Source organism: Phyllobates terribilis, unplaced genomic scaffold (genome assembly GCF_046119375.1).
Source record: "Phyllobates terribilis strain yellow unplaced genomic scaffold, ASM4611937v1 Scaffold_9__5_contigs__length_417890890, whole genome shotgun sequence".
Lineage (NCBI taxonomy): Eukaryota > Metazoa > Chordata > Amphibia > Anura > Dendrobatidae > Phyllobates > Phyllobates terribilis.
This window is the reverse complement of record NW_027362769.1, coordinates 106,176,559-106,189,703: the sequence shown is the minus strand read 5'-3', so window position 1 is coordinate 106,189,703 and position 13,145 is coordinate 106,176,559. Positions and strand designations below refer to the sequence as shown.

Here is a 13,145-nt window from a genome sequence, read left to right as displayed (position 1 = left end):
TAAACTGCTTTGAAAGCTTAAACTTTAAAAGTAATCCTTACTATTATTACACTACATTACGTGTTGGCTGAGCGTGCCTGCGCTCTGTATGTGGAGAACAGAACTAGCCATGGAAAGACCGCAACGGCTTATCTCCAGAAAGAACAAAAAAAATAAAAAGTTTGAATTTAAAAGTGCCGGATTCTAATGACCCCCAAACATCATCTGTCAGGGGAGATTTGGGAGCCCATCATACACATCAGATCGTCAATTAAACTTTCAGAACCTTACGGGTATGTATGTATAATTGGAACTTTGTAATTTAGGGCTTTTATTTTTATGTCGAAAGTGTGAAAATTATTATGGCTTCAAAAGGGTCTCTGAAGGCATGAAAATAGAGTTATTGCCTAGATCAGGTAATAGGAGGTTGGTCCCCTGACAAAAAAAAAAAAAAAAACTTAATACTAGATGATTAAACCACAACACTACTATTCCTTATACCAAAAGCCACAACTATAGGTCATGTTATGTTGCCATTCCCTTACAGAGACATTGTCAATGTTCAGTCCACATTAATTTTGTATCATGGGGTCCAGCCAAATCAGTTGTCATTTTTGTATCATCTTCTCAGTAACCAACGGCAAAACTACCACTTTGTTATTGATTAATTTTGCAGACTAAATTACAATAAAGTTTCCAATAACCAACATGGAAGGTTTTTCTTTTTCAATCTTTAAAAAAAAAAACAGAAACAACTGCAAACGGTCAGAAAACGTTTGCATGCAGACAAAATAAGTGTAATGAAAAACTGCAACACTACCACAATCTGTAAACCCAGCCTAATGCTGAGTATGCATGATAAATACCAGTATGTATCCCAACATCGCCATATTTAAAATCAGCTGGATTTATGCTGCCTAACTTTAACCCCTTAGTGACCACCAATACAGTTGAAACCAGAAGTTTCCATACACTATATAAAAAGACACATTCATGTTTTTCTCAATATCTGACATGAAATCAGAATAAACCTTTCCCGTTTTAGGTCAATTAGGATAACCATCATTTTTAATATTTGCCAAATGCCAGAATGAAAGAGAGAGAGAGAATGTTTAAAGGCATTTTTATTACTTACTGCAAAGTCAAAAGTTTACATACATTTCATTAGTATTTGGTACCATTGCCCTTAAACTGAATGACTTGGATCAAACATTTGGGATAGCCTTCCACAAGCTTCTCACAATAGTTGGTCAGAATTTGGGCCCATTCCTCCTGACAAAACGGATGTAACTGATCCAGGTTTGTAGGTCGCCTTGCTCACACCTGCCTTTTCAGCTTTGCCCATAAATTGTCAATAGGATTGAGATCAGGGCTTTGTGATGGCCACTCCAAAACATTGACTTTATTATCCTTAAGCCACTTTGTTAACATTTTGGCAGTATGCTTTGGGTCATTGTCCATTTGGACGACCCATTTCCGTCCAAGCTTTAACTTCCTGACTGATGTCTTGAGATGTTGCTTCAGTATTGTCACAATCTTCTTTTCTCATGATGCCATCTATTTTGTGAACTGCACCAGTCCCTCCTGCAGCAAAACAACCCCACATGATGCTGCCTCCTCCATGTCTCACAGCTGGGATGGTGTTCTTAGGCTTCCAAGCTTCTCCCTTTTTCCTACAAACGCAATGATGGTCATTATGCCCAAAAAGTTCAAGTTTAGTTTCAACAGACCACAAGACATGTCTCCAAAAATTAAGGTCTGTGTTCCTGTGTGCATTTGCAAACATTCATCTGGCTTTTTTTTTTTTTCTATCTTTTGCGTTAAGTCCTGAGAAATACTTGAAGGTTAATAAACTACCTGACAGCAGTTTTGGTAATGTTGAGGGGTGCAGTTTTTAAAATGTTCTCTTTTGGGGGTTTTCCAATATATAGGTCTCCCAAAGTCACATTAAAACTAAATAGGTCCCTTAAAAAAAAAAATTTGAAAAAAAAAAAAAAAAAAGTTTTGTAAATTTCTTTGAAAAAAATGAAAAAAATTGTTGCTACATTTTTAAACCTTTTACCACCCTAACAAAATATAAGAACATTTTACAAATGGTGCTGAAGTAAAGCAGAGATGAGGTAAATCTTATGTTATTTTTTTTTGTGTGGTAGGACCGGCTGGATTATAGGTATAAACAAAGTTTCTAAATTGCTAATTTTTAAGATATTTGACAAATGTCTGATATTTTTAGATATAAATGTAAAAGTTATAGACCTAAAACTTACCATTAACATAAAGTACAATGTGTCACGAGAAAAAAAAAATCTCAAAATCACAGGGATATGTTGAAACACTTCAGAGTTATTGCCACAAAATTTACATCAGATTTGAAAAATTTGGCTTAGTCACTATGGCGTTAAAAATGGCGACGTTTAATACACACTTGGATAAAATGAGCCCTGCAAACACTAGGTCTGATAGTCAAGATATCACTGTCTTACATACTTTTATGACGGAGGTGAGTTGGACTGATTTGTGGAGGCAGCAGCACCCACTCAAGAGAATTTTCCTGCTATACACCTGCTGTTCGATGTTTATCTAGAATTGATCATATATTTGGAAACAGTACTGAATTTTCAGATTTAAGTAAAATTGAATATTCCCAAGAACAGTATCGGATCACACTCCACTGCTTCATTTGGGGGGTCCCCAAATGAAGGGATAGCATCCCTTCATTTGGGGGGTCCTAATAGACCCAAGAGGTTTTGCATACATCCGTTTTGGTTGTCCCTTATATGAGAACATGATAGGATACCAGATCAAGTGGAAGTATTCATAACGGACCATGGGGACTTCCCTGACAGATTGATAGTATGGGACACACTTAAAGCATATATTAGGGGATGCGTTAAATCAGCGATTTCATACATTAAAAGGGAATCCTCTATTGGGGAGCAGAGGCTTGCCAAAGAATGCAAACTATTAGGAGCTGAATATATTAAATAATCCCTCAGATAATTCCTTACATAATTGGCTTGGGAAAGGGAGGGAGTACCTGACCCCCATTTGCAGTAAAAAGCGCAGAGAAAAAAAAAAAAAAAACTTTTCTTTTCAAAACAAACTTACTTTGAGCTGGGTAACCAATCGAGTAAATTTTTTAGCATACATAGTCCAACAAAATCAGATGTCCCCATCAATATTGACCATTAACACAAGGGAGGGTAGCCTGCTGCTTAAATCAGATCAGATTTCAAGCAGATTTGAAGAATACTATAGAGAACTTTATAACTCCCAATCCAACCACACTATAGAGGAAATTGATGAACACCTAAATCAAATAGAATTCCCTAAACTCTCCAGTGAACATCGGACGGTGCCTGGATGGAGATATCACTTTGGAAGAAATAAGGGAAGCAGCCATGTCTTTATCTAATGGGAAGGCACCAGGACCCGATGGCATACCCATAGAATTGTATAAAAGATATATAGACCGAATAGCTACAGTTCTGTTGCAAACTTTTTCTGAAGCACTTTCAGGACACTCACTTCCCCAATCCCTAAGCCAGATAAACCAATTGAGGAATTTAGTTCTTATCGCCCTATATCCCTATTGAATGCAGATTACAAAATACTTACGAAACTCATAGCCAATAGATTAAAAACAGTAATATTAAAAACAGTATACATGAGGATCAATCTGGCTTTATGCCGGGAAGGTCTACTTCATCTAATATTAGAAGAGCTCAAGTGTTGACACAGATTGGCCATAAATATCAGGAACCCTGGGCTATAGCTTCTTTAGATACGGCGAAAGCTTTTGACTGTTTGGAATGGACGTTCCTACAGTGTGTACTCCTGAAATTTGGGTTTTCTGATACATTTTGTAGCTGTATTAAATTGATTTACTATATGCCAAGGGATAACATTCTAGTAAATGGAATACTATCGGAATACTTTAACCTGGGTAGAGGAACTAGACAGGGCAGCCCCTTCTCTCCGATGCTCTTCGCTCTAGCGATAGAGCCTATTGCCCTTAAAATTAGGCAGGACCACCTCGTGGAGGGTATTAGCATAAACTGTAGAACAGATAAAGTGGGTTTATATGCAGACGACCTGATCCTCTTCCTAAACAAAATAGAACAATCCCTTCCAAAGAGCAATTGACCTTATTAATTACTTTGGGGAATTATCGGACCTTAAAATCAATTGGAGCAAATCTGTGGTTATGCCACTTATAGATAACATAACTAAATTGTGTTTTGTTTTGGGTTTTTTTTGTTTGTTTGTTTTGGATTACAGGTAGTACAAAAATTCAAATATATAGGCATTCTAATTAGTCAAAATCCGATTATGGACCTCAAGGACAATGTGTACCCTATAAAGGATATGAGGAGAAAAAAAAATTTGAAAGCTGGTCCCAACTCCCATTGTCTGTGGCGGGAAGAATTAACCTAATCAAAAGGACCATCCTTCCAAAATGTCTGTATGTATTAGAACATTCTTCCATTAAAATCCCCAAAGATTTTTTTTGGGAAACTGCACGGCAAGATGGCGACATTTATATGGGGGCTCAGCAAGGCCCAAACTAAGTATTAGATCTCTGCAGAGACCCAAGGATCAGGAGGGTGGCGTTGTGACCGACCTATTTCTCTATTATTTATTTTGGTCAGATACCATATTTGAAGTGCTGGGTAAGTAGTGATAAACTCACTAATGCAGAAGCGCATCTTATACATTTTTTAAATTGGAATACACCATGGGCTATATTAGAAGGCTCTTACAGACCACTACAGGGGTTATTATTATTATTAATTATTATTATTATTATTATTTGCACATAACCTAGCGAGGTGTGGCGTGAGAGTAGGTGTATCGTGGGATTTACTGATCAAATGGGAGAAACCAAAATGTGGGATAATCCTGAATTTCCACAGCTTAAAAACCTACAGGACACAATCTTCAGGAAGCAACATGGAATAACACTTTATACGAATTTGATCAAATGACAATAAAATTTCATTTTCAAAAATCTGATTAAGTTTGGGATCCTTCATAGGGATTTCTACAGATATCTACAAAAGAGGCATGCCATAACACATCCAATTTCCACATCCTAGGAAGCGAATATCTAAATACCCATTAATAGGGGTACTAAAAACTCAAGGACCCACAGGCGTGGTATCTTCTCTATATACCTTTCTACTGAATTCTAAAATCACTTCTACCCAACTTGTTGTTGAGAATAAATGGTGGCAATTAATCCCTTCTATAACCGATGATCAGTGGAATGATGCACTGGAAGCGCATATGGTGGTGTCACCAGCCGCCAATAATAAATTACTTCAATTATATATACACTCCATCAATCTTACCTGACCGCAATGAGAATGTATAGATTTGGTAGAATGGCATCTGATGAATGTCACAGATGTGGGGAATCCGGAGCGGATTTCTGGCATCTTATTTGGAATTTGGGATAATACGAAGATATTGGAGTGAAGTGATAACTACATTGGAACGGATAGTTGGGATGCCAATTGAATGTAGTCCAGAGTTTTGTGTCTTGGGTATTGTGGACACACTATGATCGGATATTCCTTTGGGAGGTTATATTTATGGCACCAAGATGGATGGGAGGGAAATCTCCTACTATCAACTAATGGAAAAAACTAGTAAATGATACAATACCGTATGAAAATATAGTATATAGGAATAGGGGATGTCCCCAGAAATTCCAAAGGATATGGGAAATATGGTGTGATTCACCCTTAACACACTTGTCCCCTGGTGCCATGACCGTGCTAATCTCATGTTAGGAGTCCTGATATATGCCCTTTTGAGTGCATGGGAAATGATATATATGGGCTGTAAGAGTGTACCTATACTGCAACTATAATGGATATATTATACTGAATTCTGATCGGGAATTGGCCAGTTTAGTAAAGAGTGCAGTGCTCCACAATGAAACTTATGTTTCAAACTGTTTATGCCGATTATTGAGAACGTGATGTAAACTGTATTGAACTGAGAATGGTTAATGTTTGGATTACCCTGACCTTATGACAGTATTTGTTTGTAACCATTATCCTGTGGAATTCTTCAATAAAAAGTTTAAAAATGGCGACGTTGGGGTATTTACCATACATTCTCTACATTAGGCCAGGTTTACAGCTTAAGTTAGACAAAATAAAAAAAAAATAGCAAGTGATTCATTAAAGGTTTGTGATGTAGTTTTCCCATATGTGTATTTGAAGTTGTAATTGGTCATAAAGAATGTTTTTTCCAGTGTAAAAACTATGTGGCACATAAAATTTCAAAACAATGACAATTCATGGTAAAATGTACATGGATTTGCTGCACATTTTTTGGTATGATATCACACTACAGTAAAATGTGAATGTAGCATTACAATTCTGAGTTTGACAATCAAACTGCACAGAACAACATGTTATCCGATTCTGTGAGATTTTAATTTGAGCTTCAGATAAGGATGTTCTCTGCTGGCAAACATAGCAGAATGCAGTCCTGTATGGTGTGGACGAGAGGCTGTCAATCCCAGACCGATGAGCAGCAGCTGCTGCTGGAAATTCCTGCACATTGGCTTGGTCATTCCTCACATAGAGGAGGGGCGTACTGTACTTTATTAGCCGCACTTGGCTCCAAAAACTTATAACTGGTGTGTTCACTATAAAGTTTATTATATTTGTCCACCTTTTCATGCATATAAAAACACTTTTGTGTTTTATAAAAAAAGTTTATAAAAAAGTTACATGTCAAAAAGATATAACATGACCGTATCCTCCAGTTTCTGGGGAATGTAGCAACAAAAAGAAAACATGGAGAAATCAGAGCCAGTAAAGTGACAGGAAGAGCATTACATATTTTGTGGAGGTTGCTCATTAGATTAGGACACATGCGCGGTTCCTGACGGTCACACACATTTCCTGGTATATGCAGAGGTGCATCCACATCATCCCTTACCTCCAGATGCAGAACTGAGTGGCACTGGGCAACCCCCCCATGACATTAATATGGGCCTACTTAATATCAAAATGACCACAAATAAAGTGGTTTTCCCACTGAATACATTATGACCCATGTACAGGATAAGATCACTGGGGATCTGACCGATCCTGTGGACAAGCAAAGATTACATACAGGAGGCAACTCAACACTGGTGTGGTGGCGATAAAAGTAACCCTATATGCACACAAATCCCACCATTACCAACAAATTTCTTTAAGTAGGAGTCCAACAGCTGGGACCCGACCTTGGTCACAGCTCCATCCATTCCCTCAGTGGCTACTGAAGCCCTGCGCTCAGCTTTTTCAAGCAGCCTATAGAGAATGAATAGAGCAGTGCTCCCCTGCACCATTTTGTACCAGGGATAAAAGTGCCCTATATAAAAATAAAAACACCCCATTCTGCAGAGCGGTGGGAGTCTCAGTGGTCAGACCCCAAATCAGTAACTTTACCTACAGGGTTTGTACGGAGAAAACAAGCACAAAGTCTGCAATACTATGAAGCCAATAAACTACACAGAGCCATAATGAATTCCAGATTGGAAACTGGAATGTACACACTTGCATGCATTACCTAAGTGGGCCATTGGGGGTAAGCTTTAACCCCTTAGCGCTATATGATGGATGTGTATGAATGAAGCTCGCTGCACAGGGGGCAGATGCGGATTTTGTGATAACGCTACTAGTAACTTATTAAATGTCGCTGTCAGTGATGGTAGTATTAAGGCGCTGTGATCTGGTCCAGGTGCTCAATCTCCCCACCCCCACAGGACATGATCACAGGTTTCCAACCATGGCTGACAGAACCCCTCACTACCATCTTGGTTCTCCTGTGAAGTCCTGCCATAGGCTATAGAGAATACCATGATACATTACAATTCAAAAAAAAAAAGGAAAAAGTGAAAATGCAAAAAGCATCTGTAAGGTGTTAATATGGAGATGCATTTTTAATTATAAAAATATAATTGACAAGTAATTTCTTATCAACAGTAATAGAATACTAAAGAAAAGCAGTAATCTAGGAAATCTGTTACAAAACTTCCAATATAATTTCACAGGATCTGATTCTTTCCCTGAAAATTCCATCTGTACTTTTTTCGTACATTTTCTGCAATTTTTTATTTATTTTTTTTTCACAAAAAAAAACAAAACATGGAAACTACTTCAAATAATTACGCCGCTACGACCATATGAGAATACACAATATTTGATAGCTTGGTATCTATCAGGTGATATCAATGGATTTTACAGTATTAGCTTATCACTCAGTAAAATACAAAGTTTTTAGCAATTTAAAGTTTACTACTCACTATTTTTTTCTTCTGTGCTCTTAAGTCTTCGAGTGCCTCATCTAAAAAGTTTAAAAAAAATGTTCAGTTGATTTGCTGTCCTGCTGGAATGTTTATGCTGTAAACTCAAGTTATCTGTAGATTTTAGTGAATTGCAATTTACAACAGGAATTGTTAAACCATGGCAGCCAATGTACAGACTGGACTCCATGGAAGTCATCAGATTTCTGTGCTTAGCTATGCGCAACTATGGAAGCATAAGGACAAAGAGAAAAAAAGCCAACTTATCCCCATTCTCTAGACCTCGGACTATTTAAATCAAACATTATTTAGGTCAGACCCCAAAATGACTGAGATATGTGATCTGGCTGACTTTGACCATGGAATGATTGATGGCAGTGACAGATATGTGGTTATTCCATCTTAAACTCTGGTAATGTCATGGGATTTGCAAGCACAATAGTCCTGAGAATGATGCAAATAAAATGGCACTTTAGTAAAAACACAGCAGCAAAACACACCAAAACATAAAACGTTGCCTCGTTTAACATTAGATTTCGTAGCTCGCACAGTCAAAAATCATTCAGGCAGGTTGTGATGGTGTAATATTGTACATAATGTGACCATTTAAAGGGAATATGTCAGCCAGTTTTTTGTATCTAATCCGAGAGCAGCATAACGTAGGGGCACAGAACTTGATTCCAGCAATGTGTCACTTACTAGGTTGTGTGCTGTAGTTTCAATACAATCAGTGTTTTATCAACAGGAGATTAACACTGCAGGACTAGGTGTTGCTTGTAAGGCAGTCAGTGTGTATAACCCCGCCCACATCCCAGCTTAATGACAATGTAGAGAGCTGCCATTCAGGGATGTGGGCGTGATTATACTACACAGCTCAGCTTTCCGATCACTGCTATGTCTACAGCAGAGCAACCATTCTATCAGCACTGCAGCAAGCAGCCCAGTAAGTGACACATCGCTGGAATCAGGCTCTCTATCCCTATATCATGCAGCTCTCAGATTCCATTGGAAAACATGCTGACAGATTTCGTTTAAAGTCTAACAGAGCCTTGCTTAAATGTCACAGACTCTCTTAGCATCGTTGCTGAAAATTGACGTTTCTTCACGGCCAAAGGCCATCTGAACTCTATGGCCAGTAGAATAATGGAGCATAGTACAAAGCAAGTAATATCTCAAGTTCAATTTGTTCTTGTGAAAAGTCAACAGATCTTACAACAAACAGTTATTTGGATGTGGTAGAGGGGCAATTTGCAGTACGGCATGGTGGATTTTACAATGGCAAACCGACTGTTCCCGTAAAAAATATAATCCGTCTCTGTCAGAGCGGGCCTTGCAGCAGATTGTTCCCCATTTCCATACTGAAATTAACAAGCAAGCATGTACTGTTGAGTCAGTGGTAATACCAGTTGTCAGCTAGCTCATATGTATGGGAAAATCTAGTCTGCTACGAGGAAAATTTTTGTTTTTCATTACAGAAATTATTAAAACTACTAGCCCTGGTACCGTAGACACGATTAACAGATTTTTAAATTTTAGCGATCCAACATGTACAAGCAATGGGAAAAGAACTTACTATTTCTTTCCGTACGCTTGGAGAACCATATAATCAGTAGCGTTCTAGTAAACCATATTCTGTCAGAAAAAAAATTAATTGAAAAGGATGAAAAAAACAAATGGTAATACAGTTGTCAATATGACATTGCAACAATCAATTGTAAACAGAAAGCAACAAGAAAGCTGGAGAGCTCAGACCATGACTGGAGTATATTTAGACACTACTACCCTAAAAAAATAAATCTTTCAAATTAGGAAGGTGTCACACTATACCCATACTGCAGATTCAGTGTGGTGTACCACATTGCACACTTAGCATGCCAAAAAGAAAAAGGTCAATTGCTCTGGCTCTTCACGCTAGCTAAAAGAGGAGCAACCCAAGAGGAAGACCTTCACAATCCATTAACTTAAGAAATAGTGATGAGCGCAAGTGCTCGTTACTCGATAGAGTATGCATCGAGTATTGCGGGTGCTCGAGTGACATGTTAGAGTCTCCGCAGCTGCATGCTTCGCCGCTGTTAGACAGCCAAAAAACATGCGGGGATTGCCCATGTTTCTCAGGCAAACCCCACGTTTTGTGGCTGTCAAACAGCTGTGAAACATGCAGCTGCGGAGAACTCGAACAGGTCACTCGAGCATCCACGATACTCGATTTATACCCAAACACCCTAGGCAAACTCAAGTAACAAGCACTTGTGCTCATCACCAGTTGCACATTTATAAAACATACGGTATCTAAACCATTACATATTTCTTGTAAACTGTCAAGTAATAGAAAAATCCCTTTAAAAACAATTTTATACGATGTTAAAAGTTTGTCCCTGTAACATTTTTAGATTTGCCCAAGCGAACATAAAACTTATATATTTTGAGAAGTCCCACTATCTACATTTTTTTTTTAGATTTATTAATTTATTTAAACTCCTAGCTGCACAAAAACGTTGCTATTTAGCGTGATTAGGCCACCTCTGTTACATTTTTGCACAGTGAGGCAAGTTCAGAGGGAGAGTCGTAAACTACGACAAATGTACTTCTTTTTTACCCCGGCACACAGCAGCTGTAATACGTGCAAAATTCTTGAAGAGGCACACTCTATATAAATTTGTTTTATTTTACTCCAGCAGACTTTTCATCAAGATTGGAGTGCAAAATACCTGTATTGATGAATGGGGGCCATAATGTCTAATTCTGTCACAGCTTGGATTTCATCAATTGGGAGATGCATTTATAACTTTAATTTGCATTTGATATTGAAGACACAAAAAAGTAGTCACTAATATCCAAACATGGCTTAAATAATACTTTGATTTAATATTTTAAGAAAAAACAATGCAGCAAAAAAAAAAAAAAAAAGAAGATGAAGTACTTACATTACTGGGAAAAGCAAAAAAGGAATAATTATTAGCAGTCTTGCTGTCAACCCAATAGGAAGGTACCACAGGTAAACTATGAAACACGTGAGAAGATACAATAATGCAGAATAGAGAAGTAGTCTTCCAACCCAAATCTTTCGCAGTTTTTGGTTCTTATCCTGGAATTCTTCTAAAGACTGAATCTCCTAAAAAGTTAAATAAAAGTTTAAAAAAAAAAAAAAAAAAAAAAAAAAACCCACACACCACACATGTATTATATCGTCCTGTCAACTGTGATAATAAATAAGGGTATTCATGTAACACTGCATGAATCAGTAATCAGTATCTGTGTATGTTCCAATACAAAGTGCTACTGAGTGCATGGAGAGTGGGAAAACAGATGAAAGAGGAGGCTAGGAGAAAAATGTAAAAAAAAAGGGAAAACTGAGAAAGATAAAATTAGTGATGTAAAGTTATAGGTCTGCCTAAAAAAAGAAACATTTAGAGCAGCCATGTCAAACTCAAACACACAGAGGGCCAAAATGAAAAAATTTTGACAAAGTCGCGGGCCAATCAGTATAAAGAATAATGGGTCCCACATAGTCCTCCATACAGAATAATGGGCCCCACATAGAGGTGGTGGTTTTGGTGTCGCGGGCCAAATAAAATAACCCTGAGGGCCAGATTTGGCCCACGGGTCAGAGTTTGATATGTATTATTTAAGGAATGATTCAAACTGTAGATACTGAGAATTAACCTGCGTAGTGCATTCCAAAGAACTGGTGCAGCTTGAGAAAAAAACTCTTGGAGATGTGATTGAGAGGTTCAGGCTACACCCCTCAACCGTATACCAGAAATGAAAAAAAATAAGCAAGACTGAGTAAACTTGCCAATTTGGACATGGCCAACTGATAACTAAATCTGGGCCCCAACTCAGGTCATGCAACCAAAGACAGCCATATGTCGCTGCTGAGCGAATAGGGCGTACCGCGACAAGCTGTTGTGACCGACTTGCTGGGGTAGTTTGCAACACAACCCGAGTCACCCGCATTTTGCTGCAATGTAGCAGCGGCATACAGCAAACCTTTGTCTGTGTGACCTGTATTGCAGCCATAGTGGTCTTTCGTCCCAGACTTAACGTAAATCACATAGCATGTTAGGATGTTTGACTGACAATCATTTGGCAGAGATACATGTGCATCTCACAAAATTAGAATGTCAAAAAGTTAATTTCAGTACTTTCAATCCAAAAAGTGAAATGTATATATTATATAGAGTCATTACAAACAGTGACCTATTTCAAGTGTTTATTTCTGTTAAATGATGATTATGGCTTACAGCCAATGAAAACACGAACGTCATTATCTCAGTAAATTAAAATAATTAACAAAAAACACTTTCATAGGCTTCCTAAGCTTTAAAAAAAGGTCCCTTGGTCTGTTTCAGTAGGCTCCACAATCATGAGGAAGACTGCTAACTTGACAGATGTCCAGAAGGCAGTCATTGACACATTCCACAAGGTCCCAGAGTCAAAATTTTCATTTGGAAATCAAGGTCCCAGAGTCTGGAGGAAGAGTGGAGAGGCCACAATCCAAGCTGCTTGAGGTTTAATGTGAAGTTTCCACAATCCGTGATGGTTTGGGGAGCCATGTCATCTGCTGGTATAGGTCTAGTGTGTTTTATCAAGACCAAAGTCAGCGCAGCCGTCTACCAGGAAATTTTAGAGCATGCTTCCCTCTGCCAACAAGCTTTTTGGAGATGGAACTTTCATTCTCCAGCAGGACTTGGCCCCTGTCCACACTGCCAAAAGTACCAATACCTGGTTTACAAACAAAAGTATCACTGTGCTTGATTGACCAGCAAACTCGCCTGACCTTAACCCCATAGAGAATCTATGGGATATTGTCAAGAGGAAGAGGAGAGACACCAGACCCAACAATGCAGAC

The 13,145-nt window shown here is 38.2% G+C and overlaps 1 protein-coding gene across 1 annotated transcript in view; it reads right to left on the bottom strand.

Annotated features, from left to right (window-relative positions):
• Positions 1 to 13,145, bottom strand: part of LNPK (lunapark, ER junction formation factor) — a 67,843-nt gene that overhangs the window by 35,816 nt on the left and 18,882 nt on the right. The window contains exons 4-6 of the mRNA XM_073646890.1: positions 11,218 to 11,405; positions 9,867 to 9,925; positions 8,294 to 8,334 (exon numbers count right to left, since the gene is read on the bottom strand). Of these exons, the coding sequence (XP_073502991.1) occupies positions 8,294 to 8,334; positions 9,867 to 9,925; positions 11,218 to 11,405 (288 nt within the window). The remainder of the gene's footprint in view (positions 1 to 8,293; positions 8,335 to 9,866; positions 9,926 to 11,217; positions 11,406 to 13,145) is intronic.